The sequence below is a fragment of the Doryrhamphus excisus genome, linkage group LG22, assembly GCF_037039965.1.
Source record: "Doryrhamphus excisus strain RoL-2023G ecotype Guam linkage group LG22, RoL_Dexc_Guam_v1.1, whole genome shotgun sequence".
Classification (NCBI taxonomy): Eukaryota; Metazoa; Chordata; class Actinopteri; order Syngnathiformes; family Syngnathidae; genus Doryrhamphus; species Doryrhamphus excisus.
The window spans coordinates 4404017-4431462 of NC_136378.1; the positions used below are offsets into that span (position 1 = coordinate 4404017).

The 27446-nt window shown below is 39.9% G+C and overlaps 2 protein-coding genes across 4 annotated transcripts; one reads left to right on the plus strand and one right to left on the minus strand.

The window, feature by feature from the left end:
• The first annotated feature begins 258 nt into the window (after window positions 1–258).
• Window positions 259–26602, plus strand: uvssa (UV-stimulated scaffold protein A). Of its 3 annotated transcripts, none has more exons than XR_013625270.1 (16): window positions 259–295; window positions 645–772; window positions 859–1012; window positions 1204–1380; window positions 2126–2246; window positions 2399–2794; window positions 3716–3825; window positions 3909–4040; window positions 10057–10165; window positions 12169–12367; window positions 13576–13704; window positions 13783–13966; window positions 15441–15546; window positions 17660–17837; window positions 18091–18450; window positions 26326–26602. XR_013625270.1 is itself a non-coding variant. In XM_078788232.1 (15 exons), exons 2-15 carry the CDS (start codon window positions 663–665, stop codon window positions 18182–18184), a joined length of 2199 nt encoding a protein of 732 aa, XP_078644358.1. In that variant the 5' UTR covers window positions 259–295; window positions 645–662; the 3' UTR covers window positions 18185–19006. The 3 variants fall into 3 exon arrangements, 1 of the variants encoding a protein (XP_078644358.1); XR_013625271.1 differs by lacking the exon at window positions 26326–26602 and adding an exon at window positions 26208–26226; XM_078788232.1 differs by lacking the exon at window positions 26326–26602 and having other exon boundaries at window positions 18091–19006.
• On the minus strand, window positions 21480–26488 carry nkx1.2lb (NK1 transcription factor related 2-like,b). Its single transcript, XM_058063738.2, has 3 exons — window positions 25847–26488; window positions 24078–24300; window positions 21480–22234 (listed from the first exon to the last, which is right to left on the minus strand). The coding sequence occupies exons 1-3, from the start codon at window positions 26141–26143 to the stop codon at window positions 21492–21494; spliced, it is 1263 nt and encodes a 420-aa protein (XP_057919721.2). The 5' UTR covers window positions 26144–26488; the 3' UTR covers window positions 21480–21491.
• Window positions 26603–27446: the final 844 nt, after the last annotated feature.

Below are 27446 nucleotides of genomic sequence, written 5' to 3' on the forward strand. Positions count from 1 at the left end.
ATTAAAAAAACAAAAAATAGCTGTTAATGGGAGAAATAACACGAAATTCTATTTTGCATGTGATATCAGCTTTGTGCTAAAGCTGACATCGTATTATAATTCTTAACATAATCATGTACGTGTGTAGTATTATGATTGTAATTGTTACACAGAATACCGGAAGTGGATTAACAGTACTCCCGTCCGATTGGTGGCGACCATGCACCTCTAAGCCACCAATAAACAGAAGAAGAAAAAGGGGCGGAGTAAAGAAGGAGCAAAATTCAGGGTTTGTTGTATACGCCGATACAATTCGGTATTATTAATTGTATTTACACATTGTACGCGTCACTTTACTATTACAAAGTTGAATTATATACTGTATAAAGATTTAAAAATTCTAACAGTAGATGTATAATGTTCTGTATCGCGTCGTATCACAAGACATGTCTATATATTATGAAACACGTGATAAGACTTATGTCACGTACTTGACAGCATGTTTTTTTATGTCCACTATGTCACGTTTACAGTTTATCATCTGTTCTCTGTATCGCGAGAGTTAGAAATACACTGGCACATCATTATCAGCATTGTTGAAGCTGCTTTGAAATGATGGCTTGTCAGAAAAGGACCCCATTTAACCAAGTGGCGTTTGTCTGTAGGCATCACAACTGCTAGCCATGGAGTTGTCTCAGAGGGACAGACTGTCTGAGCTTGTGGAGGAGCTGACTACCTCTGGTCAGCCTCATATCGACAAGGACAAGGTGAAGGAAGTCAAGAAGATATGCAAGTAAGTCAGGTCAAACCAAAATAGATCTCATCACACTGCTGATTTGTGTTTTAATGAACAATTTCTACCTGTTTGATTGCCTGTAGGGACTCCAATGACTGTGTTGATCATGTGTACCACACAATAATGTCCCAGCTCAACCAAGACCACGCTGAGATCCGTTTATCAGCCTTTCAGGTTGCCACTGAGCTCTTCTCTCGATCGCATCACTTCAGAACACTCCTTGTAGACAATTTCCAGGTATGGAAGTAATGTTTTTCATGAAACAAAAACTGAATGCAAGCAGTATATATGGATATAAATCTGATATGTAACTGCAGTATGAACGTTCAGGTCGCATATATTCGACCTATACATCGTCGAATGCTGTGTTTACATCTGAAAATTATTTTTAAAAAGTGTCTTTATCATTCATCTGTTCTCTTTGACAGGAGCTATTGGAGTTGACAGTCGAGACCAATTTTGAGCGGCCCCTTCCTCCTCCTCAGCTCGTTGCAAGAAAACTAAGGTCACTTGCTGTCCAGACCATCCAGACCTGGCAATCCTCGTATGGGTCAGCATATAAGAAGTTGGAGCTGGGCTACCACTTTCTCAAACAGTTTAAAAAGGTGAGTGAGATGATGTCTTCTGGTCTCTGGCCACGTCTTCCAGTTCTACCTAAGGCAGGGGTCAGCAACCCACGGCTCCAGAGCCACATGTAGCTCTTCAGCCTCTTTGTTGTGGGTCCGTTTGCAATGCTCAAATTTTTTTTTCACACCATTCATTCATTCATTTTCTACCGCTTTTTCCTCACGAGGGTCGCGGGGGTGCTGGAGCCTATCCCAGCTGTCATCGGGCGAGAGGCGGGGTACAGCCTGGACCGGTGGCCAGCCAATCACAGGGCACATATAGACAAACAACCATTCACACTCACATTCATACCTATGGACAATTTGGGGTTGCTAATTAACCTAGCATGTTTTTGGAATGTGGGAGGAAACCGGAGTACCCGGAGAAAACCCACGCATGCACAGGGAGAACATTTTTTAACACCAGAGTGGGAAAAAGCACGTCTTTGTAATGAGTTTTAAAAAATCCAACTTTGTGTGATACCATGAATGCATCCTGTGACCAAGTTCTGACTGGTGATTGGATGAGCAGGAGAATGAACAGACAGGATGCTATTCAGTTCTCTAACATGGAGGAAAAAAAAAAGTCATAATTTCCCAGAGCTATTTGACATTTCTCAAAAATAAATTAGAGATAATTAAAAAAAACAGCAGCATGGGAACTTGTTTCCGCCAGACTAAACAAATCATGTAAGTTTCCAGTAATTGACACAATTACTTTTGTTCCCTTTGTGGTATTCTTCAGGTGGACTTTCAGGATGCTGAGGCCAGGACAGTAGCAGAGAGGGAAAGGGAAAGAGAGAGACAAAGGAAAATGGAGAAGATATACAGTGAAAGATTGAAAGCAGCCGTGAAAGACTTGGATGGTAAATATGATTTTTATTTATAAAGAGACAATAGAAGTCCACAGAGAATAACACATGGATTAGACTCTCCCATTCAAGAACAATTGAAAGAATCTAACATCTGATCCTCATTCACACAAGTGACAATTAACAAGGGTTTATTTATTTTACAGACTCCTCCCCAGAAATTGAGGTAGCGTTGACAGAATTGGACTCCTGCCTGACGCTGCTTTTCCCTCATTTTGACCTGGTGGACGACCAAAAGACAAACCCACTAACCAGTCAAACAACCGTCGCACATTTGTCAGACGATGAACAGCCCTGCTGCAGCAAAAATCTGACCAGCGACGGCCAAGGTAGCATACAAGGAAACAAGGAGAGGATGGGTGAAGAATCCAACTGCAGTGACGAGCTGGAGGAGACAGAAGAAGGGCAACGTCATCAGATGAAACCCGATGAGGGATACGGAAGACATGAACCAGAAGAAGACTCTCTTCATGGCGACGCCTTTATTCAAAACTCTGGTCTTATCTCCCGCTCATATTGTTTGGACTTGAACCTTAGCACTGGTAGGTGCAGTTTATGCTTATGTAATTATGGTAATGGTTTAATTTCATTTGAACATGCATCAGATTACAATTGAATGCATCACATAATCAGTTCACAGTTCCACATGTCCAAAAGGAGTAGGAAGAAGCAAAGCTTATTAAATCCTACCCCTCCATCTGGTACTTTTACAATCAGTAACTGTTACATTTGTTCACTTCCTGCTTTCCTAATATAATTCCTAATTATAATCTTATAATTTTTACTTTATTTTATTAATTTTTATTATTTTTTTAATTTTATTTAAAAACTGCATGTTGTGTTGTCATTGACCAATCTTCAAATGTTATCTGAAATATTTGTGAAAAACATGCAAAAAACTTTTTTACACTGTGTGTGTATATACTGTTTACATAACATAACTGCTTCCTGCTTTCCTAATATAGTTTAAGATTTTTTTTATTTATTTATTTTATTTTATTTTTTATTTATTTATTTGTTATTTTTATTTATTTAATTTTTTTATTTGTTATTTTTTATTTGTTATTTGTTATTTAATTTTTAAAATTTTTAATTTTAAATTTACATTTTTTCATTTAAATATTTTTATTTTTGTCACATACCGAAGTACGAGGTGATATGGTTATATTTTTATCGAATAACCTTTATCATCTCCATTTCATTGACGCTATATCGGTTAAGCCGTAAATTTACACCCTTACCCATGCACCTCATAGCCTACTGTGAAATGTCAATTTATGACCCGCAAGGTATGCTGGGAAGCCGTCATGCACATTTCCAACAGAAAATGACCTTTTCTGTTTTATTTTGTGCATTGATGATCATTTTAATATTATAGTATTATTATAGTATTATATATAGTATTATATATATACATATATATATATATTTATACAGTCCCAATGTGTGTTTATTGACCACAGGTCTTCATGTAGCCGAGACTGAGGATAATGAAGCTTTAGTTTCAACATTGTTGGATCTCCAAAGACTCCTAACAAGCAAACATCTACCCGCCGTGCGTCATTGGGTTCAGGTTTGTCACAACCTTTTTTATTGGTTTTAGTATCCTCTCGGAAGGAAGCTCCGATGAAGCATTTAATATTTCTGTGTTGGCAGGTCTTCACCAAGTCAGGTGCAGACCAGCGTTTGTTGAGAAGAGCTCTGGATCTGAAGAGGTCCCTCGAAGCTGCCCAGAAGAAACTGAACAAGCTGCAGATTGACTCCAAGAGCAGAAAAGTCAGAAAAGTGGTGAGTTACGTACTTTACTTTGGGGCTGTGTTTCTTTTAAGGTATTTTTAGTGTTTTAAATAACTGGCGAGGTCACTCCAGGATCTTAATTGACTTCTTCTTGAGGCCAGGGTTGCCAGGTTGGCAGTAACTTTGTTACTAGGCGACAAATCCAGCATTTTTTTTTCTGGCGTCGTTGAAGAGTTTTCTGGTATTTGCAGATTTAACAGTAAAAGTACGTATTAATTGCAGTTTCTGTTCCTCTGCTGTGAGGTCCGCCCCACCGGGATTTCAAACGGACGTGTTTATTAATCTCTTGGGTCACTTACCTGTCAGTGTAATGATTTCTTCTAGACTTGTAGTATATCCATCATCCATCAGTTTACTTGAAAAGACTGAATTCCGATGGGTGAGGCTGGAGGGCAAAAAACAAGATTATCATTCATTCATTCATTTTCTATCGCTTTTCCTCACGAGGGTCACGGGGGATGCTGGAGCCTATCCCAGCTGTCTTCGGGTGAGAGGCGGGGTACACCCTGGACTGGTGGCCAGCCAATCACAGGGCACATATACGTAGACAAACAACCATTCACACTCACATTCATACCTATGGACAATTTGGAGTCGCTAATTAACCTAGCATGTTTTTGGAATGTGGGAGGAAACCGGAGTACCCGGAGAAAACCCACGCAAACTCCACACAGAGATGGCCGAGGGTGGAATCGAACCCTTGTCCTCCTAACTGTGAGGTCTGCGCGCTAACCACTCGACCTACAAGAATATCATAACAAGAATAAAATAATGTTGAGTATAATTATGAGTTGATTGACTTTGACTTTCTACTGTGGTGTCATTCTTGAAGTGATGGAACTGCATACACAGAATGTTGGTGTACTATAAAGAGTGACCAGCAGATGGTAGCATTGTACAACAAACGGTATCAAGTTACTGCTTGTTGTTGTCTCAATTGGTTTTGTCACTTTATAGACAATAATATAAATAATCCTATTATAGGCCAGTGATTTGGAACACTGATCTACGTTCCTACCCTCACCCCTGTTCATGAGCTTTGGGTCATGACTGAAAGGACAAGAGCATGGGTACAAGTGGCCAAAATGGGTTTCCTCTGTTTCCTGTCCATCAGCGTGCTCCTCTGCCAGATGAGGCATCTAGTCGGGCCTTGAGACGCCTCCACCAGAAGAAGCTGGGTTAGCCAGGGTGAGGGGAGTGTGTTTGTACAAATTTGTTAATTAACAAGGTCAAAGGGGGTGAAGTTGGCAAGTGAAGGACCTAGACGACATGATCAGGTCATAAATCTGTTGACACCCGACAAGGCAATGCTGGAGCTCAGCCAATGGGAGTGGAGCTGAGGTGAACAGGAAGTTGGACCTGACAGATCATTCAGGGCATGATGGCTATTTATTGATTATTCATATTCCAAAATATGAATGGACACTGGCGGCATGGCGTTCTAGTGGTTAGCGTGCAGACCTCACAGCTAGGAGACCAGGGTTCAATTCCACCCTCAGCCATCTCTGTGTGGAGTTTGCATGTTCTCCCTGTGCATGCGTGGGTTTTTTTCCGGGTACTCCGGTTTCCTCCCACATTCCAAAAACATGCTACATTAATTAGCGACTCCAAATTGTCCATAGGTATGAATGTGAGTGTGAATGGTTGTTTGTCTATATGTGCCCTGTGATTGGCTGGCGAACAGTCCCCGCCTCATGCCCAAAGACAGCTGGTATAGGCTCCAGCACCCCCTGCGACCCTCGTGAGGAAAAAGCGGTAGAAAATGAATGAATTAATGAATGAATGGACACTAAAGTTACATATTTGTTAACCGATTCAAACTATTCCAACATGAAACCATTCAACTCATTCAGGATATAAAAAATTCCCTCTTTTCATAAAATTCCATATTTTCCAAACACAAATTTCTGAACTGGTTTAAATTATTCCAACGCCTAAAAATATAAAGTCCCATCTTCGTATCTGGCTAATTTTTATATTACAAAAATTCCCATTTGCCTGTAATTCGACATTTTCCCAACCGCATTTCAGTTCAGGTTTGTCGCTTTCAGCAATCACACACAGCCTTATCCAGTTAATAATGTCATTGTTTATTATGTTGACGTCAGTGTTGGTTTTGGCCCGTCAACACAAATACTAGCAAGATGGAGAAAAATCAAAAGAAGATAATGAACGGAATTGTGCTTTGTCAAAATGTCACCGTGTGCCAACATAAGCATAGTACTTGCAATTCATTGTCAAACGTTGCTTTATTGGCTAATAGTAGCATTGAGTCACTGCCGGCACAGTCCAACTTCATTAGAGGTCCTGACTGTATGAAACGAGGGAATTGCACATTAATAGTGATGGATCCACTGAGAGTATCAGAGATGGGTTCGGACGAGGGTGGGGGGCTAATTTAGACATTGTATCGTAAGGACCCCACAAGCCAGCAGTACCGTTTTTGGGTGGTTCTTAGTGGAATCTAAACATATCTTAAGGTACTGAGGATTAATAAATATTTCCCTTTATGTGCATTTTTTATGTGTTTTTATATCTTTAGAATGCACAGAAAATAGATCTGTTAATGTCTCACACAAGGATTGTGGATGATGGGCAAACTTCCAAAAAAAAATGCAGTTTTCCTTTAACGAGACAGCAGAGAAAACACTCCTTGACAGAAAATGGTTTGTGAAGCTCTGGCTGGGCTAATAGACCTGACACCCGTGATTAGTGATATAAAGATGTCACGTTACAGATCATGTGAACCGACTACTCCCTTGAGGTAAAGGAACTGGGTGTTGGGGGCAGGGCTGCGATAAAACACTATAGAGGATGTAGTTGGCAGAGAGAATAGGTTCAAGCTTTTTTTTTCCTCATTAGTGTTTGATCTGCTTGTCTGTGATGCTCGGAATAATCAGTAGAGCAAAGTAGTGGATGCTAATGTCCACACAACAGTAAGAATAATAAGCATTGATACAAATTCATCAGAAATATAACCCTGTCTCACGTGTTTAGATAAATGAACAATGTATTAAATACCGTATTTTCAGGACTATAAGTCACACTAGGTTGGCTGTTCCTGCGACTTATACTCCAGAGCGACTTATAAATGGAAAAAAGTATTTATGTTGCATAAACATTGGACACCTTTGCTGTTCATGTTTATTTTTGTGTAGCTGAATAAGCATTGTGTTAGCATATCTTACACCTATTCAGCCTGTTCTCTATTCTTTTATTGTTACAACTTGCCTTCCAAGATGACGTAATGTCTGTTTTGGTCAAGTTGTTTGTAAAATAAATTACCCGCAAAAAATACGACTTATACTCTAGCTCGACTTATGTATGTTTTTTTTCTACCTAATTATTCATTTTTGGCCTTGTGAGACTTAAACTCAGTAGCGACTTATAGTCCAGAAAATATGGTAATATATATATACTGTATTTTCTGGACTATAAGTCGCACTTTTTTTCATAGGTTGGCTGTTCCTGCAACTTATAATCCAGAGCGACTTATGTATGTTTTTTTTCCACCTAATTATGCATTTTTGGCCTTGTGAGACTTATACTCCAGTGCGACTTATGTATGTTTTTTTCTACATAATTATGCATTTTTGGACTCGTGTGACTTATATTCCAGTGCGACTTATGTATGTTTTTTTTCTGCATAATTATGCATTTTTGGCCATGTGCGACTTATACTCCAGTGCGACTTATGTATGTTTTTTTCCACATAATTATGCATTTTTGGACTCGTGCGACTTATACTCCAGCTCGACTTATGTATGTTTTTTTCTACCTAATTATGCATTTTTGGCCTTGTGCGACTTATACTCCAGTGCGACTTATGTATGTTTTTTTCAACATAATTATGCATTTTTGGCCTTGTGCGACTTATACTCCAGTGCTACTTATGTATGTTTTTTTCTACCTAATTATGCATTTTTGGCCTTGTGCGACTTATACTCCGGAGCGACTTATAGTCCAGAAAATATGGTAATATATATATATATACCGTATTTTCCGGACTATAAGTTGCACTTTTTTTCATAGGTTGGCTGTTCTTGCGACTTATACTCCAGAGCGACTTATGTATGTTTTTTTCAACATAATTATGCATTTTTGGCCTTGTGCGACTTATACTCCAGTGCGACTTATGTATGTTTTTTTCTACATAATTATGCATTTTTGGACTCGTGCGACTTATGTATGTTTTTTTTTCAACATAATTATGCATTTTTGGCCTTGTGCGACTTATACTCCAGTGCGACTTATGTATGTTTTTTTCAACATAATTATGCTTTTTTGGCTTTGTGCGACTTATACTCCAGTGCGACTTGTGTATGTTTTTTTTCTACCTAATTATGCATTTTTGGCCTTGTGAGACTTATACTCCAGTGCGACTTATGTATGTTTTTTTCAACATAATTATGCATTTTTGGCCTTGTGCGACTTATACTCCAGTGCTACTTATGTATGTTTTTTTTCTACCTAATTATGCATTTTTGGCCTTGTGCGACTTATACTCCGGAGCGACTTATAGTCCAGAAAATATGGTAATATATATATATATACCGTATTTTCCGGACTATAAGTTGCACTTTTTTTCATAGGTTGGCTGTTCTTGCGACTTATACTCCAGAGCGACTTATGTATGTTTTTTTCAACATAATTATGCATTTTTGGCCTTGTGCGACTTATACTCCAGTGCGACTTATGTATGTTTTTTTCAACATAATTATGCATTTTTGGCCTTGTGCGACTTATACTCCAGTGCGACTTATGTATGTTTTTTTTCTACCTAATTATGCATTTTTGGCCTTGTGCGACTTATACTCCGGAGCGACTTATAGTCCAGAAAATATGGTAATATATATATATATACCGTATTTTCCGGACTATAAGTTGCACTTTTTTTCATAGGTTGGCTGTTCTTGCGACTTATACTCCAGAGCGACTTATGTATGTTTTTTTCAACATAATTATGCATTTTTGGCCTTGTGCGACTTATACTCCAGTGCGACTTATGTATGTTTTTTTCTACATAATTATGCATTTTTGGACTCGTGCGACTTATGTATGTTTTTTTTTCAACATAATTATGCATTTTTGGCCTTGTGCGACTTATACTCCAGTGCGACTTATGTATGTTTTTTTCAACATAATTATGCTTTTTTGGCTTTGTGCGACTTATACTCCAGTGCGACTTGTGTATGTTTTTTTTCTACCTAATTATGCATTTTTGGCCTTGTGAGACTTATACTCCAGTGCGACTTATGTATGTTTTTTTCAACATAATTATGCATTTTTGGCCTTGTGCGACTTATACTCCAGTGCTACTTATGTATGTTTTTTTTCTACCTAATTATGCATTTTTGGCCTTGTGCGACTTATACTCCGGAGCGACTTATAGTCCAGAAAATATGGTAATATATATATATATACCGTATTTTCCGGACTATAAGTTGCACTTTTTTTCATAGGTTGGCTGTTCTTGCGACTTATACTCCAGAGCGACTTATGTATGTTTTTTTCAACATAATTATGCATTTTTGGCCTTGTGCGACTTATACTCCAGTGCGACTTATGTATGTTTTTTTCTACATAATTATGCATTTTTGGACTCGTGCGACTTATGTATGTTTTTTTTTCAACATAATTATGCATTTTTGGCCTTGTGCGACTTATACTCCAGTGCGACTTATGTATGTTTTTTTCAACATAATTATGCTTTTTTGGCTTTGTGCGACTTATACTCCAGTGCGACTTGTGTATGTTTTTTTTCTACCTAATTATGCATTTTTGGCCTTGTGAGACTTATACTCCGGAGCGACTTATAGTCCAGAAAATACGGTAATATATATGCCGTATTTTCCGGACTATAAGTCACACTTTTTTTTCATAGTGCGACTTATGTATATTTTTTTCTACATAATTATGCAATTTTGCCCTTGTGCGACTTATACTCCGGAGCAACGGTAATATACCAAAATACGGTACTGTAAACGTGTTTCTTTCTGTCTTTAAGGTTTCATCAGATGGCGAGGAGGACGATGATGATGATGATGATTTCAGTGAGGTACCAGAGAAAGAAGGATATGAGCCCCATATCCCTGAGCATCTACAGGAGGAATATGGTTAGTTGGAACACACCATGCATTCTTCCTCATTTAGTTGTATTTGTGTAAAAAATATATATTACATGGCTCTCATGGAAATATGTATAAAATATGTGGCTTTCATGGCTTTCTTAACCAAAAAGGTTCCCGACCGCTGGACTTGGGTATTAGTCTCCCCTTCATCCTGGCCCTCGCTGACCAGTTTTCACACGGATCTATTGTGTTATGACATGTTTACTTATCCCGTCACTTGTGTTCTACTGTTGTACTGCAATTTCTGTGACAACGTGTTCCATTATTTGGAGTCATTCTGATTATTGATTATTGTGTAAGGTGGCGGCAGTCATACTGGTGATTTTACGCACATGAATGTTGTCATGGGTGAACGAGCGTGGCATTGAATTTCATTTCATTCATTCATTTTCTACCGCTTATTCTCACAAGGGTCGCGGGGGGGGTGCTGGAGCCTATCCCAGCTGATTTAGGGCGAGAGGAGGGGTACACCCTGGACTGGTGGCCAGCCAATCACAGGGCACATATAGACAAACAACCATTCACACTCACATTCATACCTATGGACAATTTGGAGTCGCCAATTAACCTTGCATGTTTTTGGAATGTGGGAGGAAACCGGAGTACCCGGAGAAAACCCACGCATGCACGGGGAGAACATGCAAACTCCACACAGAGATGGCCGAGGGTGGGGAAAGACAAAATAAGAAGCCAAAAAGTTACCACTTCCACACAAAAAAGGAGAACTCATTCATTCATTCATTTTCTACCGCTTATCCTCACGAGGGTGGAATTGAAAATTGAATTGAATGGAATTGAAAATTCCACCCTCGCAAATCGCAAATCGCAGTTCATCTTTCGTGGAGTTTTTTTAAGTGAAATTTTGCATATATTTTTTCAACAGCATATGAACATGCATTGTGTTCTGCATCCTTGTGGTGTATTGGGGTGGTCCAATACATATAAATCCGATGCAAAATTGATTATGAAGAAGTAATCTAGTAAACAAACATGTATAACAATCTAATAGTGGAATTGAACTCTGGTCTCCTAGCTGTGAGGTCTGAGCGCTAACCACTCGACCGCCATGCTGCCACCTGTCATTTATCATTCTGTTCATTAGATATTGTGAAAATTGACATTGACATATTGTGAAATTTTCGCACATATTTAGTTGTAGATGGTGATTAATCATGATTAATTAATTTGAAAACTGTTATTAAGCTTATTAAAGATTGCACCGTATTTGTTTATATACATTTCAACATATACAGTATATACTCTTCAGTGGTGCACGTTTATCGTTTATAGTTTTGTTCCCATTTTAATTGTTTACTAACGTGGTGAACCCTTTTCTTTTTTTTTTACATCCTTCTCGTCCTTATCCGTCACCCTGATTATTAGTGTTTTTATCCCCGCTCAGTCAGGACGCTATCGGCCTCTTTCTCAAATTAACATGTTAATTACAGGCCCCGCTTAACCCTGCAAAATCAATACCGCTGTTGTTTTTTTTTTTCTTTACCTCTTCTCTGCTTTTCCTTTTCTGCTCTCATTAGTTGTTTCTCAAGATCATCATTACATGTCTAAGAATGCCATGTGGAAAGCAATGGGTGCCGGAAGATCTAGATATTTGTTATTAATGTAAACATCACAGAATTAGACCTATAAGTATAAATGAGTAAATGTATAAATAACTGAGACCAATATTGGTTCTTCTCCTTCACACATTTGGGATGAAGGAGTCAGTTTGAAGGAGTTGCTGAGTGTTTTGTGATTGGTTGGCAGTGGACTCGCTCGTACTCATTGTCCATCATAGCTTTGCAACCGTCGTGGGGGGGGGGTGCTGGCCTTCCTTATCGGCCACTTCAGTTTTCTCCCGTTTAGCAGCTCAGCAGACCCTTCCTGAAAAATGTCTGACGCCACTGTGGAGTTAGAAAATGTACACCAGCGCTAATTTGCTTGTAATTCCTTCTTTACCCTGTTGAACTTCACCTGTTTTTTTTTGCTAGGTTTGAGTCCCTCCGCATCCACCCAAGCGTTGTCCGTCACAAAAAGAACTCCTGTCCAAAGACCTTCCACTCCACCCTTAGCTTCATCCTCGCACTCCAGGAGGCTGAAAAGACTCAAAGAAGAAGAGGAGGATCCAACTTGTGCGGCTGCAACGTTAAACATCCTTCGAAAAGACCTTCCTCTGACTGCCGTATCTCGGTAAAAAAAATTGCAATCGTTTAACCATGTCTGCTGTGTTGTCTTATATACATACAATATATAACATATTCCCTAACATGGGGATCATTTTATGTATATTTTAAAATAGTTTGTGGTAGGTGAAACTGAAATTAATAGTTACATTATTGAAGTATAGTGACGATACAATGAATCTTGGTTGATTTTGATATTTTTATACATCTTGATTGATGATTTTATCCTAACAGGAATATCATGGTTTTATTGTCTGGCTCTGACATGAAGCGTAATTGCCTCCTGTAAATTGATTTGCACTGCAAGTCGTTATCGATGTGCGGTTTGCAAAATAGGCACACAGTTGAAATAGTTAACTACCGCCAGCACTGATGATAATTACAACGGGAATGGGTTTGAACACCTTCTGTTTGGCGACTGCAAATCAAGAAGCTAGTTATGGCGCCCAGTTACTCCATATGAATAAGTTAACTATACAGTAAAGTCTCGTTATATCGATATCGGTTAAAACGAATTACTACTTATTACGATACTATTTTCATTTCCCCGCAAATTTCTAGTCTGTTATGATATAATTAGCTCCGTTAGTACGATACACGGTTATTATGATAATCCGGTTACTACGATGCCCTTTTCATCTCCCGCCAGCCAATTTGGTCTGCTTATATCGATACAAAAGCAGCTTAAATCAATCTTTGCTTAAGGATTTCAATACCAAAAAAGAACACGGCGAACGGCTGCTTCCAGTCAACTTAATTTTTCACACTTCCACCACCAGAGTGCAGCACACACAGCGGAAAACACCCGTCCCTCGCGCCTACCCCTCCGGGTGGCAACACCTTCCCTATTCACCCCTAGTTCCGGGGTGAATTATGTTCCGGGGTGAATTATGTCCCGGTAACCGGTAATCACTACAGCGTAAGTTTATTTTTATTTACTGTAGTACAAAATGTATTGTAGTACAAAAGCATGCTAGATACGCAATCCATGAACTCAAGGAGAAAATTACATGCCCTATCAAAGATCCGCCCACTTTTGCAGTTCGGAGCAGGATCGGATATATGGATAGTCCGGTTATATCGGTATTTTTTCCGACTCCCGAGAATATCGATATAATGAGACTTTACTGTATATGTTATTATTGACATTTGTTTTTATTTTTATATGTTTTAACATGACTATAGTTACTAATTTAATGAAATTTGTACTTGCAGCAGCTCCTCGGATCCCACTTCCACTGAGCCCAACGCAGACCAAACGACTTCAAAGGCCCCGGTGGTTCCATTTGGTTTGGATCTGTACTATTGGGGCCAGGAGCAGCCCAACTCGGGCAAGATCATCAAGTAGTACACCCGGGACACATGCATGGGTAGCGTTGTCTAAAATGCAGCATTCTGATCTACTTCTATATGTAACCTTAGATCGGCCTCTCAGCACCAGTTCTGGGTTCACACCAATGTGGAAGAGGAGGTGGAGAACAAGGAGATGCTGGCGGAGAGCAAATGCAGATACATTTCCTTTCCCGGCCAATTTACTCCTGTCCGCCATTACTGCCATGCACCGTTAGGCGATGGGAAGCTGTGTAAGAGACAGGACCGGCTTAAGGTAATTTGATGATATCTCCATTTAAATTGACACATAGGAGTTCCATCTTGGGGCACGTAGGTCTTATGCTTCTTTAGGAAAAGCTCTGATACTTCAACTTCTGGTTAGCTTGGGTATATTTAATTCTCAATTTCATTCAAATTCATTCATTTGGCATCTTTAATGCTTTTGACGCAGTGCTAAATCTAGCTCTAGCTGGTGCTGATGGAGGAAAAATGTGGCTTTTTTTCTTTAAGGAAGGACGGCAGCGACAAGCACCTTCTAGCTCAAGAACGCACCCACACCTTTAGAGGTGGAGTCCATAACATCTCTCTGTGTACACAGAAAATACATCTTTAACGACAAATAGTAATATTGATTTTATCGTAGGGCTGCACGGTGGACAAGTGGTTAGCGCACAGACCTCACAGATAGGAGACCCGAGTTCAATTCCACCCTCGGAGTTTGCATGTTCTCCCCGTGGGTTTTCTCCGGGTACTCCGGTTTCCTCCCACATTCCAAAAACATGCTAGGTTAATTGGCGACTCCAAATTGTCCATAGGTATGAATGTGAGTGTGAATGGTTGTTTGTCTATATGTGCCCTGTGATTGGCTGGCCACCAGTCCAGAGTGTACCCCGCCTCTCGTCCGAAGACAGCTGGGATAGGCTCCAGCACCCCCCACAACCCTCGTGAGGATAAGCGGTAGAAAATGAATGAATGAGTTTTCCTCCTGTTTTGTGTGGAAGTGGTAACTTTTTGGCTTCTTATTTTGTCTTTCCCCACCCTCGGCCGTCTCTGTGTGGAGTTTGCATGTTCTCACCGTGCATGTGTGGGTTTTCTCCGGGTATTCCGGTTTCCTCCCACATTCCAAAAATATGCTAGGTTAATTGGCGACTCCAAATTGTCCATAGGTATGAATGTGAGTGTGAATGGTTGTTTGTCTATATGTGCCCTGTGATTGGCTGGCCACCAGTCCAGGGTGTACCCCGCCTCTCACCCGAAGACAGCTGGGATAGGCTCCAGCACCGCCCACAACCCTCGTGAGGATAAGCGGTAGAAAATGAATGAATGAATGAGTTCTCCTCCTGTTTTGTGTGGAAGTGGTAACTTTTTGGCTTCTTATTTTGTCTTTCCCCACCCTCGGCCATCTCTGTGTGGAGTTTGCATGTTCTCCAGCAACCCCCGCGACCCTCATGAGGATAAGCGGTAGAAAATGAATCAATGAATGAATTTTATTGTATTATTACTTCTTTATCATGACCCCGCCTCCTTTGACTACACTACACTACTGTTGCTGGCACACCTTAATGATTGAGGAGTTCCGCACTGTAACTTGATGACAAATTATTATACTTCAGGGTTCAAATCCTGCATCATCGGTGGACGTACTGATGTAGTGATGTTGCCGCCATAGCAATCCAGTATTCGGTTTGATCACTTGCAAGTGGCAAAATGTGGAGTTTTCTGACTCAGCATTGGACTGTGTCCTCTAGTGTCCTTTCCACGGTCGTATCATTCCTCGAGACAAGGAGGGCCGGCCCTGCTGCCAGGAGGACCGTCAGAGAGAAGAGGAGGAGAAGAGGAAGAAAGAGAGAAATAGTAAGTGAGCAAACAAGGAAAACAAAAACATATACAAACATTGTTTAGGCGGATGTTTGAAAGGAGTGATGTTATATTCAGATGTTTCACCATTATAATATAACGAGCGTTGCTATAGCAATCTATGGGGGTGTCACAAGATCTCATGTGATTAAAAGGTGACAAGATTTTTTTTTTTTTAAATATCCGTGGACCCTCCGACGTCCCAGAGGACTTAACTGCTCACTTTGATTGGCTTGACGAGGAGGAGCTCATTGCCAGCTGTGTCTTCAGCTTCTGTCGACTTTAAATCCCACGTAGTGACCTTCAGCGTCAGGGACCCTCGATAGAAGTGTTGGACCACACAAGCTGGAATTCAGCATCCCAAAAACAATTGGACAAGACTGTTTGGCAACACTACATGCTTGTGTTACAGTGTTATCGGCACGGTGGTCTAGTGGTTAGCGCGCAGACCTCACAGCTAGGAGACCAGGGTTCAATTCCAGCCTCGGCCATCTCTGTGTGGAGTTTGCATGTTCTCCCCGTGCATGCGTGGGTTTTCTCCGGGTACTCCAGTTTCCTCCCACATTCCAAAAACATGCTAGGCTAATTAGCGACTTCAAATTGTCCATAGGTATGAATGTGAGTGTGAATGGTTGTTTGTCTATATGTGCCCTGTGATTGGCTGGCCACCAGTCCAGGGTGTACCCCGCCTCTTGCCCGAAATAACAGCTGGGATAGGCTCCAGCACCCCCGCGACCCTCGTGAGGATAAGCGGTAGAAAATGAATGAATGAATGAGTTCTCCTCCTGTTTTGTGTGGAAGTGGTAACTTTTTGGCTTCTTAATTTGTCTTATCCCACCCTCGGCCATCTCTGTGTGGAGTTTGCATGTTCTCCCTGTGCATGCGTGGGTTTTCTCCGGGTACTCCGGTTTCCTCCCACATTCCAAAAACATGCTAGGCTAATTAGCGACTTCAAATTGTCCATAGGTATGAATGTGAGTGTATCCGTATCAAACTTGCGCGGGCCGCACTAACATTAAACTTTCATATCAAGGTGGGGGCCTCAAACTAGTGTCCTGCGGGCCACATTTGGTCCGCGGGCCGCGTGTTTGAGACCCCTGCAGTAGACAAATGACTGTTGCAAGGACTAGTTTACACTAGAGTCAAACCATTCATTCATTCATTTTTTACCTATCCCAGCTATCTTCGGGCGAGAGGCGGGGTACACCCTGGACTGGTGGCCAGCCAATCACAGGGCACATATAGACAAACAACCATTCACACTCACATTCATACCTATGGACAATTTGGAGTCGCCAATTAACCTAGCATGTTTTTGGAATATGGGAGGAAACCGGAGTACCCGGAGAAAACCCACGCATGCACAGGGAGAACATGCAAACTCCACACAGAGATGGCCCGAGAGTGGAATTGAACCCTGGTCTCCTAGCTGTGAGGTCTCTGTGCTAACCACTCGTCCGCCGTGCAGCCAAAACTAGTATTAACATCTGGTAAAGTACACAGCCTTATGTTAGCTGGGTATTTGAGTTAGCCAGAGTATTGGCAGTATAAAGTATTTTTTTGCTTCGATGAATGAAGTACTCTGTACACTGTGATGATAAAAGATGAGATGTAAGTCATTCACACACACACACACACACACACTGTCCCAGTGCTTGGATTACAAGCAACACCTAAACTAAGCAAAAGAGCCCTGATGCATTAGTGCTTGTGTGTGTGGTCCACGCTAACGGCTCAGACACACACTTGTCCAAACAACTACACCCCCCCCCCTCGTCTGGCTAAGGAGTGTTGAAAGAGAAATTAGCCCTGCTGCAACATTCATGTCTGAAGCCTCTTTATCCTTTTAGCCTTTGTACTTCATCCCGCTTTTTCCTCGCCGCTAAATTCCAAAGCCACACATGAATGGGACACATACAGTTTTTTTTTATTATTTCATAATTTCTTAATAAAATCATCAAATGTACAACATGACATAGTTTGAGTGCAGTCAGGTGGAGAAGTTTGAATTTTCCACACTGTATGTCAAGGTATTGATGCAGTGACATCTTTAGGATAGTTCTTTTCGGCCAATCAGGATGTTCATGTGATGTTTTGTTGTACATTACAGACTGGCACGATGCAGAGCTCGCTCGGGACATCGAGATACAAACAGGAGAAAACCTTGGTTCTGACAAGTTGGACAAAAAGGGGAAAAGGAAAAAGAAGACTAAGTACCCCAACCTCAGCAACCTCAAACAAAGTGCCAACACATCACGGTCTCGGCTGGAGAGTCGAGTATTCAACAAGTAGGTTCTTTTTTTTCTTCTGCTATAATTACAATGGAACAGTTTATGCGTAGCCTGGATTTCGTAGGATTCAGTTTTCAAAAAATTGAAAAAAAAAATTGTTTTCACAAATTGATTCGGTTACTGTCCGTTTTGGTTAGAGTCTAACCTTCTGGAACAAATTGATGCTAACCAAGGTTCCACTGTACATAATGACATGGACTTTCATATATTTATTTTCATTATATGAAGCTGTGCTTTTGATCCCCGGCAGGAGTTCCATGCGGCGAGTAGCTCAGACCATGAATAAAGTGGACAGCAGGAAACATGAAAAGTTTTCCAACCAGTTCAACTACGCTCTCAATTGACCTTTACGGTTCTTGCTGTGGACATCTAGCCGTGATGTGGCGAGAGAGGACAGTACTGTAGTTTCGATATGTATCTGTATATATGGATATATAATATTGTCACAATTTGTCCTCAAAATAGACAGGCGCTAAGATAAAATGGTGGACGGTGGAGCAGAAAACGGTTCATGGCGGAAAAGAAGATCAAAGTGATTGAACTCACATCAATGTCCCATCGCTGCTGGCTTCCGCCTCCTCACCCACAGTGTCTAAAAACAGACGTGGAAGTAAGTTCCCCACAAACTGCCATAGCCAAAAGTAATGTGAATGACTTCATAAAAAGATCAGATTTTATCAAACACTCAAACGGCACAAAGACTACATGACGGTGAATATGAACTGATCATAAAAAGGGGTTGGACTGATTTACACCATTTAAAGACTCGAATCTGCACTTTTGACATGACGGCATGGTCACCGATTGCAGTTTTTATTTTTACATTTGCTATCTTTTGGATCTGTTATGACATATTTATTGAAAATCAACTTCACAGAAGTCTTAAATATAATTTCCAATGTGTGTGCAAAGAATGGAAAACAAATATTCTACATTGTTTTCATTCTTCATTTGGTTGCATGAAGGCAATGGTTGTTGTGCTATTATGTTTGTGTATTTTATATATAAATCACATAAAATTGTATTTCTGTATTTTTGAAAATTTCCGAATGGATTTGGATGACATTTTCAGGAATTGTCAGAAATGGGATGCGGAAGAACTGATTAAATTTTGGTGGTGAGCCGCATCACCGTTGGGTTCCAGGCACACAAAAAAGACATTTAGCCTAATTATTTTGATGCTAGGTGTTAGCATGTTAGCATTGCTAGCATACTAAATCTTCTCCGGTACTGCAGGTGACACACAAAAAAGACATTTAGCCTGATTATTCTGATGCTAGGTGTTAGCATGTTAGCGTTGCTAGCATGCTAAATCTTCTCCGGTACTGCAGGTGACACACAAAAAAGACATTTAGCCTGATTATTCTGATGCTAGGTGTTAGCGCTAAATCTTCTCCGGTACTGCAGGTGACACACAAAAAAGACATTTAGCCTAATTATTCTGATGCTAGGTGTTAGCATGTTAGCGTTGCTAGCATGCTAAATCTTCTCTGGTACTGCAGGTGACACACAAAAAAGACATTTAGCCTAATTATTCTGATGCTAGGTGTTAGCATGTTAGCATTGCTAGCATGCTAAATCTTCTCCGGTACTGCAGGTGACACACAAAAAAGACATTTAGCCTAATTATTTTGATGCTAGATGTTAGCATGTTAGCATTGCTAGCATGCTAAATCTTCTCCGGTACTGCAGGTGACACACAAAAAAGACATTTAGCCTAATTATTCTGATGCCAGGTGTTAGCATGTTAGCGTTGCTAGCATGCTAAATCTTCTCCGGTACTGCAGGTGACACACAAAAAAGACATTTAGCCTAATTATTCTGATGCTAGGTGTTAGCATGTTAGCGTTGCTAGCATGCTAAATCTTCTCCGGTACTGCAGGTGACACACAAAAAAGACATTTAGCCTAATTATTCTGATGCTAGGTGTTAGCATGTTAGCGTTGCTAGCATGCTAAATCTTCTCCGGTACTGCAGGTGACACACAAAAAAGACATTTAGCCTAATTATTCTGATGCTAGGTGTTAGCATGTTAGCGTTGCTAGCATGCTAAATCTTCTCCGGTACTGCAGGTGACACACAAAAAAGACATTTAGCCTAATTATTCTGATGCTAGGTGTTAGCATGTTAGCGTTGCTAGCATGCTAAATCTTCTCCGGTACTGCAGGTGACACACAAAAAAGACATTTAGTCTAATTATTCTGATGCTAGGTGTTAGCATGTTAGCGTTGCTAGCATGCTAAATCTTCTCCGGTACTGCAGGTGACACACAAAAAAGACATTTAGCCTAATTATTTTGATGCTAGGTGTTAGCATGTTAGCATTGCTAGCATGCTAAATCTTCTCCGGTACTGCAGGTGACACACAAAAAAGACATTTAGCCTAATTATTCTGATGCTAGGTGTTAGCATGTTAGTGTTGCTAGCATGCTAAATCTTCTCCGGTACTGCAGGTGACACACAAAAAAGACATTTAGCCTGATTATTCTGATGCTAGGTGTTAGCATGTTAGCATTGCTAGCATGCTAAATCTTCTCCGGTACTGCAGGTGACACACAAAAAAGACATTTAGCCTGATTATTCTGATGCTAGGTGTTAGCATGTTAGCATTGCTAGCATGCTAAATCTTCTCCGGTACTGCAGGTGACACACAAAAAAGACATTTAGTCTAATTATTCTGATGCTAGGTGTTAGCATGTTAGCGTTGCTAGCATGCTAAATCTTCTCCGGTACTGCAGGTGACACACAAAAAAGACATTTAGCCTAATTATTTTGATGCTAGGTGTTAGCATGTTAGCATTGCTAGCATGCTAAATCTTCTCCGGTACTGCAGGTGACACACAAAAAAGACATTTAGCCTAATTATTCTGATGCTAGGTGTTAGCATGTTAGTGTTGCTAGCATGCTAAATCTTCTCCGGTACTGCAGGTGACACACAAAAAAGACATTTAGCCTGATTATTCTGATGCTAGGTGTTAGCATGTTAGCATTGCTAGCATGCTAAATCTTCTCCGGTACTGCAGGTGACACACAAAAAAGACATTTAGCCTGATTATTCTGATGCTAGGTGTTAGCATGTTAGCATTGCTAGCATGCTAAATCTTCTCCGGTACTGCAGGTGACAATGGTGGCAGTCTCCAAGGACAATGTAGCGCACTAGCAGTGGGCAGGCAGGTTTTTTTCCCCCAAAAAATCTCCCTTCTTGTCAAATGCAAATACTATGAGATACTCATACTTTTGCCCGACGCTCTTTTGCGAATACCAATAACAATAAACAACAAAGGCGTTACTTGTCCTGTGGTTTTAGAAGGTTATATTTAAAAAAGACACTGAATTTTGTGTAATGATTTATTATCAAAGATGTAATTTTAGCGGAGGATTGGTTGACACATGAATTCCTGTCAACAAATTGAAAAAGAGAAAAACACGGTACTTCTAAATAGATCATTCCGTTAGTCATATCTAACATTGACGTTTCCGTACAGATACTTGATGGACAGACATGAGAAATATTTGCTCTGACTTTAAAGAGCCATCCAATTATGTACAGTCTATTCACATTCAGTCCAAATTAAAGCTTTATCTGTAAAAACCAGTTCATTGCTACGCTGAAACACATCAGTCACTTGGCTCAGTGGACGTGCACGTGCGTCTACAGGTGTGAGCTGTAGAAGGCAGGTGCAGCGTAGCTCTGTGTTCCCAGCATGAATGGAGACAGAACATGGCTGCTGGTGAGGAAGGGGAGCTGGACCAGGCTGCCTGCGGAGGGGTGATGGTGGGCGGGGGTGTATCCCGTGTGCATGGCCAGATGCCCGCTGATTGGAGGGGACGGGCTTAGCGGGCTGAGGCTGCCCAGAGCGCCGCCTATGCTCCCACCGGCGCCCGCTGTGCCTCCCGCGCTGGTGGGAGCCGAAGTGTCCGCCCCCGGGTTCTGTTTCTTCCACTTGGTGCGGCGGTTCTGGAACCAGATCTTAACCTGGGTCTCAGTCAGGGAGAGGGACAGCGCCAGGTTAAGCCGCTCGCATACAGACAAGTATCGCGTGGATTTGAACTTGTTCTCTAGCGCCACCAGCTGCTCATAAGTGAAGGCGGTACGTGCTCTGCGGGGTTTGCCCGACTTGGAGTCTGTGCCTGAGCGTTTCCTTTTGGGTTTTCCTTGTGGACCGTGGCCCCCGTTGGGCTGCACGCTGATGATTTGGCCTGCAGGGCCTCTTCTGGGGCTTTTGGAGTCTTTGGTGGGGTCCCGGGGGCTTTGCTGGCCCGCATCTCGATCCCCACTAAAGTGTATCGCTGAACTGCTCTCCTCGCTGCTGTAGGGACCATCTGGTACGTCCGATTCTGGGGTACCAGCTTCATTGTAGCCATCCTCGTCTGGACTTCTATAGCCAAAGTTTTCTGCAACAAGACCATAAAGATTAGATATACTAGTATACAGTACTATGTATTTATATACTGTGTAGTAATTAAGGTTTATTGATGACATGTTATCATCTTTAGGCTGCGGTATCAAACAGCATCATCATGCATTAGTGTGTACGCCCTGCATCACTCCTAATCTTCAGCACGGATTCAATTTTCAGTTTCCAAGGGAAGAAATGGATTGCACTATACAAGCACGATCAATAGCACAGGTCTCAAACTCGAGGCCTCGGGGCCCAGATTCGCCCCGCTATATTGTTTAATTGGACCACGAAAGTCTGGAAATAATGCATTTGTTGTTTCATATTTTTCTCAATTAGTGTTGATTTATTTTTTTTACATTTTATGAACTAGTATTTCTTGTTTTTCGAACACTACAGAGGGAGAAGAAACCTAGTACATCTGATAATATTGCAGTGCAACATAAATTATATGATAGCGAGTATATGATTTACACAATACCATAACAATTACATTCATAATAAATATGGTTTATGGCTATCTTTCATATTGAATCCCTTTATCTTTTGGAAGCAGTAAATATCCATGAGAAGTACTTCCCACGGCCAACCTGATTCATTTTCTGATAGTACAGGATGCCCATACTGCTAGTTGTGTTTGTGTTGCTATGGTAACTGGTAACTAATCAATATCAATACACATAACTACACATACTTGCAGTATTTTAAATATGATCATATAAATATATTTTGTTTATGAGTTCAATAGTTTTGACATTTTCTTAAGTAAAAATCGCTAAAATTGTGTGACATTAATATTTTTGCAAATCTCACAATAAAATACAGTGATACCTTGGTTAACATCCACTCTGGTTAGCGTGTTTTTTCGGTTAACATCTAAAATCACCCACGTCCAAAATACCGTCCGGTTTGTGTATGTGGCCATCTTGGATCGAAATCTTGCGATACTTGCACGTGATTGCACAATGCATTGTGGGTCGCAGGCGTCATTTTAGAGCAACAGTTTGTTGTTTGTTGTAGCTGTAGAGAGATAAACGATGGACCGTACCGAGAATGCCTGAACCGAGAAAAAGGTGTAGGTGTGGTTGTTTATTTGTTTGTTTTCATGTTTAATTGTAGTATTTAAAGTTGGCCGATTAAAAAAAAAAAAACAAGCTGTGGGCCACGAACGGCCCCGGTGCCGCATCTTAGACACCACCGCCTTACCTCATTGTGTTCTTTTTAGGTCACAAGTGTAGCCAAATTATTTTTTTTTTCACAATTTTTGCTGTATTTATGTAATATATGTTTTCATATATGGATAATTGTACGTGTATTTATTATTAGCATTACTTATTTTCCTTGTATTTATTATCTTATGGTTTCCAGTTCAGTCTTTGGTTGACTTGAATTAACACAACACATTTTGATCACTTGCAGACTGTTCAATCCTTTTAAAAAATGAATTGGCTAAAAAAAAAATCCATACAATAGACTATTTTCACATATTTATACGTTTTATTACAAATTATTGTCATTTTTTGTTAAAGGCCTTAAACGACAAAACGGATGAGAAATTAAAAAGATGAATGATTATCTGTAATCGGTAAATGCCTCAGTAAATATAAATTATAAAATATAAATTATTGTATGTAACATGACTATTTAATATTAGTTATGTCAACTCAAACATTTTATAATCTTATAGACATATCCGGTTTGTTTTTTTAAATAATCCCATAATATGATATAAATAATATGTTTTCTAATAATAATAATATATGATATAATAGTGTTAAACGAAAAAGATGATAATAATGGTGGAATATAAATGTAATGATAAAATAAATGGGACTTACTACTGTGGTAATCACGTGAATAAGAGTCACTATTGGACTCCAGGCCCGCATCGCATCCTCCCGTGGATCCTCCCGTGGATCCTCCGGTGGATCCTCCCGTGGATCCTCTCCGGTTCTCTCGGCCTTGTTCACCGCGGTGGTTGTCGTGTCGCCGACTGGTGAACTTGTTCGGGTCCAGAATGTCCAGTACTGAGAATGAGGTAGTCCGGTGACCGGCAGGACCCTAGAAAAGACTTTTCATTAAAAAATAACAACCTTGACCAAACTATTTTTTTTTAGATAAAGCTGTACGAATGGCTGCTTGTTTGACGTATTATTATTATTATTATTATTATTATTATTCATATACTTACTTCATGATCATGGTTCTGAAAGATGTAAGCCTATACGGCTCGCAATTGGTTTCTTATCCGCGCCGCTGTTTTTTACTTAAAATTTAAATTATACACGAAAAAAAACAGCAAAACTGCTGCACTTAATACTAACAAGTTTTATTGTTGTCAACAATACAATTCGTCAATAACGTTTATGATTTTAGCCTCTTACACTCAGTGAAAAATTAAAAAAAAAATACCCATATCCTTTCTTTTTTTATATAAACCGATTATTTTATATATTTATAAACAACTATGTATCATAGGTGGTAATTATTAGTACTACTACTACAGTTTCTGTGATTACTTTACACCTTTTTGTTTTTGTATTTGTGCTGTTTTGGTTATTTAATTGTATTAGTTGCATCTATGGCCCCTTACCGCACTTTGGACACCCCTGCATTCAGGAAATGGACAAATTATTTTTATATGTGCAGAAAACAATATAGTAGCTGTGGATATACATAATTAAAAATACATAATTGTAATAGATAGTAAAATAAAATGTATGAACAGTATTGTAAATTATAAAGTATATGTGTCCAGATCTGCATATATAGTATGTAGTATAGTATAGTAGTACTTTGACTTCCAACAGGAACTACATGATCATTAAGGACCATATGAAACAATATCCTTTTTTAAATTATTATTAACCATGTTTTTATGTATTAGTATATTATTCCAGTTATGTTATTGTTTGATTGTTCTATTTATTATTCTATATGTGTATATATCAATATTCATAAATAGTACACTCACTACTGCACTTTAATAATTGCTCTCAGGTAGGATAATGCATACATTGATTTATTGTATCACGCTTAATGTATTCTTATTCTGTAAAAGTAACAACATCATTCATTATTGTAATGAAGCTGGATTCATATTTATGTTTATTATTTCGTTGTTGTACTTCTGACTTTTAATGAAGGATGAAATACTATTATACATGAAGTATTGCAGGCGTGTTTTTTTTTATTTAGGGTGAAAATATGAAGGTATGTACATATTTGTATTGCGTCGCAGACATGCTGGAGTCAATGTAAAAATATAATTATTATAATTACATTTATTAGAAACACAAATATTACTATCCTAGCTACTTCGCTGGTGAACTATTTTATTCTGTTATTTTTTTATTGTACATTTTTTAATTGTGCACGTGACATTTAATATCTATATAATTATAGTTATTATTGTATATATACTGCAAACATTATTATAGTATTATTATTATCGAATTTGCATACACTGCAGTTGTGACATTTCATGCAATTATTATTATTGGCGATTATGTATGATATATTACAAGTGTGCACGTGGAAACACGTGACAAACATGATTATTATGAGTATCCTGGTGTATTATCCAGCGTGATAAGGCGGGACGTACCTGCAGCGGTGGTACCAAGACCGGGTTGGTGGGTGGGGGTTCCAAGTGGTTCTCCGCTTCTCGGTCTCTAATCCCGGACGCGCTGGAGAAGATGACTTTGTCTCCAGGAGGAGCCGCTCGGTTCAAAGTGTCCAAAGTGTCCAGGCTGTCCATGTGTGGGACCGTGTCCTCGCCGAAAGCGTGTACGTGCTCTTCCGTGTCCATGGCCGTGCACGTGGAGACTGTCCCGGTGTGTGCCGCTACGTCACTGTCCATGACGGGACTCCTCTGAGGACGCGGAGGACTTAACGTCCACATGAAAACTCTTTCAACGTTCAAAAGTTAGTGAGCGCTAACCTCCGCCATGTTAACACTCCCATAGATAAAAAGCCTTCCAAAATGACTTCCATGGAATACGGCGGCGGGAATTGTACCTCGCAGCTTTCCGGCCAGCCTGTGTGTCCTTGTCCTCTTCATCCGTGTCTTCATTCCGCGTCCAGATCCATCACCTTGTCACCGCCTTTTGCTCCAACACATTTTACTACAAGAAGAAGAAGAACCAGAAGAAGAAGAAGAAGAAGAAGAAGGGGCGGGAAGAACTCCTGTCACCACCCACTACCACCGCCATCATCATCATCATCATTCACCATGGCGCTACTGTCAGCACATTTGAGTCCTTCGTTTCTCAACTAAACGGCCCACTACTAGTTAACACACTTTTATTAAGTCACTAGTTATTTGTTTAACTCGTGTTTCTGTCAGCAATGTTTGTGTTTAAATGTGCAACTTTGCTTAAACTCATTAAATGGCTTCCCCAAAATGGCAGCTTGTCAACTAAGCTAGCTCATTTCCAAAAGCTATTTTCTTGTGGTTAAGCTTATTTTAAAACCAATTAACTATCCCAATTTTTAGCTGTTATCACAATAGTTATTCAATGAGTTCATATGAAACGAGGAACTGGACATTTTGGAGTGGTTGTCATGTGACTATCCTAGGTAATTAGCTTGTCAACTAAGCTAGCTCATTTCCAAAAGCTAATTTCTTCATTTCTCTTCATTTAAGCTAATTTTAACGCCAATTAACTATCCCAATACTTTTTTTTTTAGCTGTTCTCATAATAGTTATTCAAAGAGTTCATATGAAACAAGCTATTGGACATTTTGGAGTGGTTGTGGCTATCCTAGGTAATGACTTCTTCAAAATGTTAGCATGTCAACTAAGCTAGCTCATTTTCAAAAGCGAATTTCTTGTTATTTAAGCTCATTTTGAAGCCAATTAACTATACCACTGCTTAAATTTTTCGCTGTTCTCATTATAGATATTCGATGAGTTCATATGAAACAAGCTATGGAACATTTTGGAGTGGTTGTCATGTGACTATCTTTGATAATGGCTTCCCCAAAATGGCAGCGTGTCAACGAAGCTAGGTCATTTCCAAACGCTACTTTCTTGTCGTTTAAGCTTACTTTAAAGCCAATTAACTATCCCAATGCTTCAATTTTTAGCTGTTATCGCAATAGTTATTCAATGAGTTCATATGAAACGAGCAACAGGACATTTTGGAGTGGTTGTCATGTGACTATCCTCGGTAATTAGCGTGTCAACTAAGCTAGCTCATTTC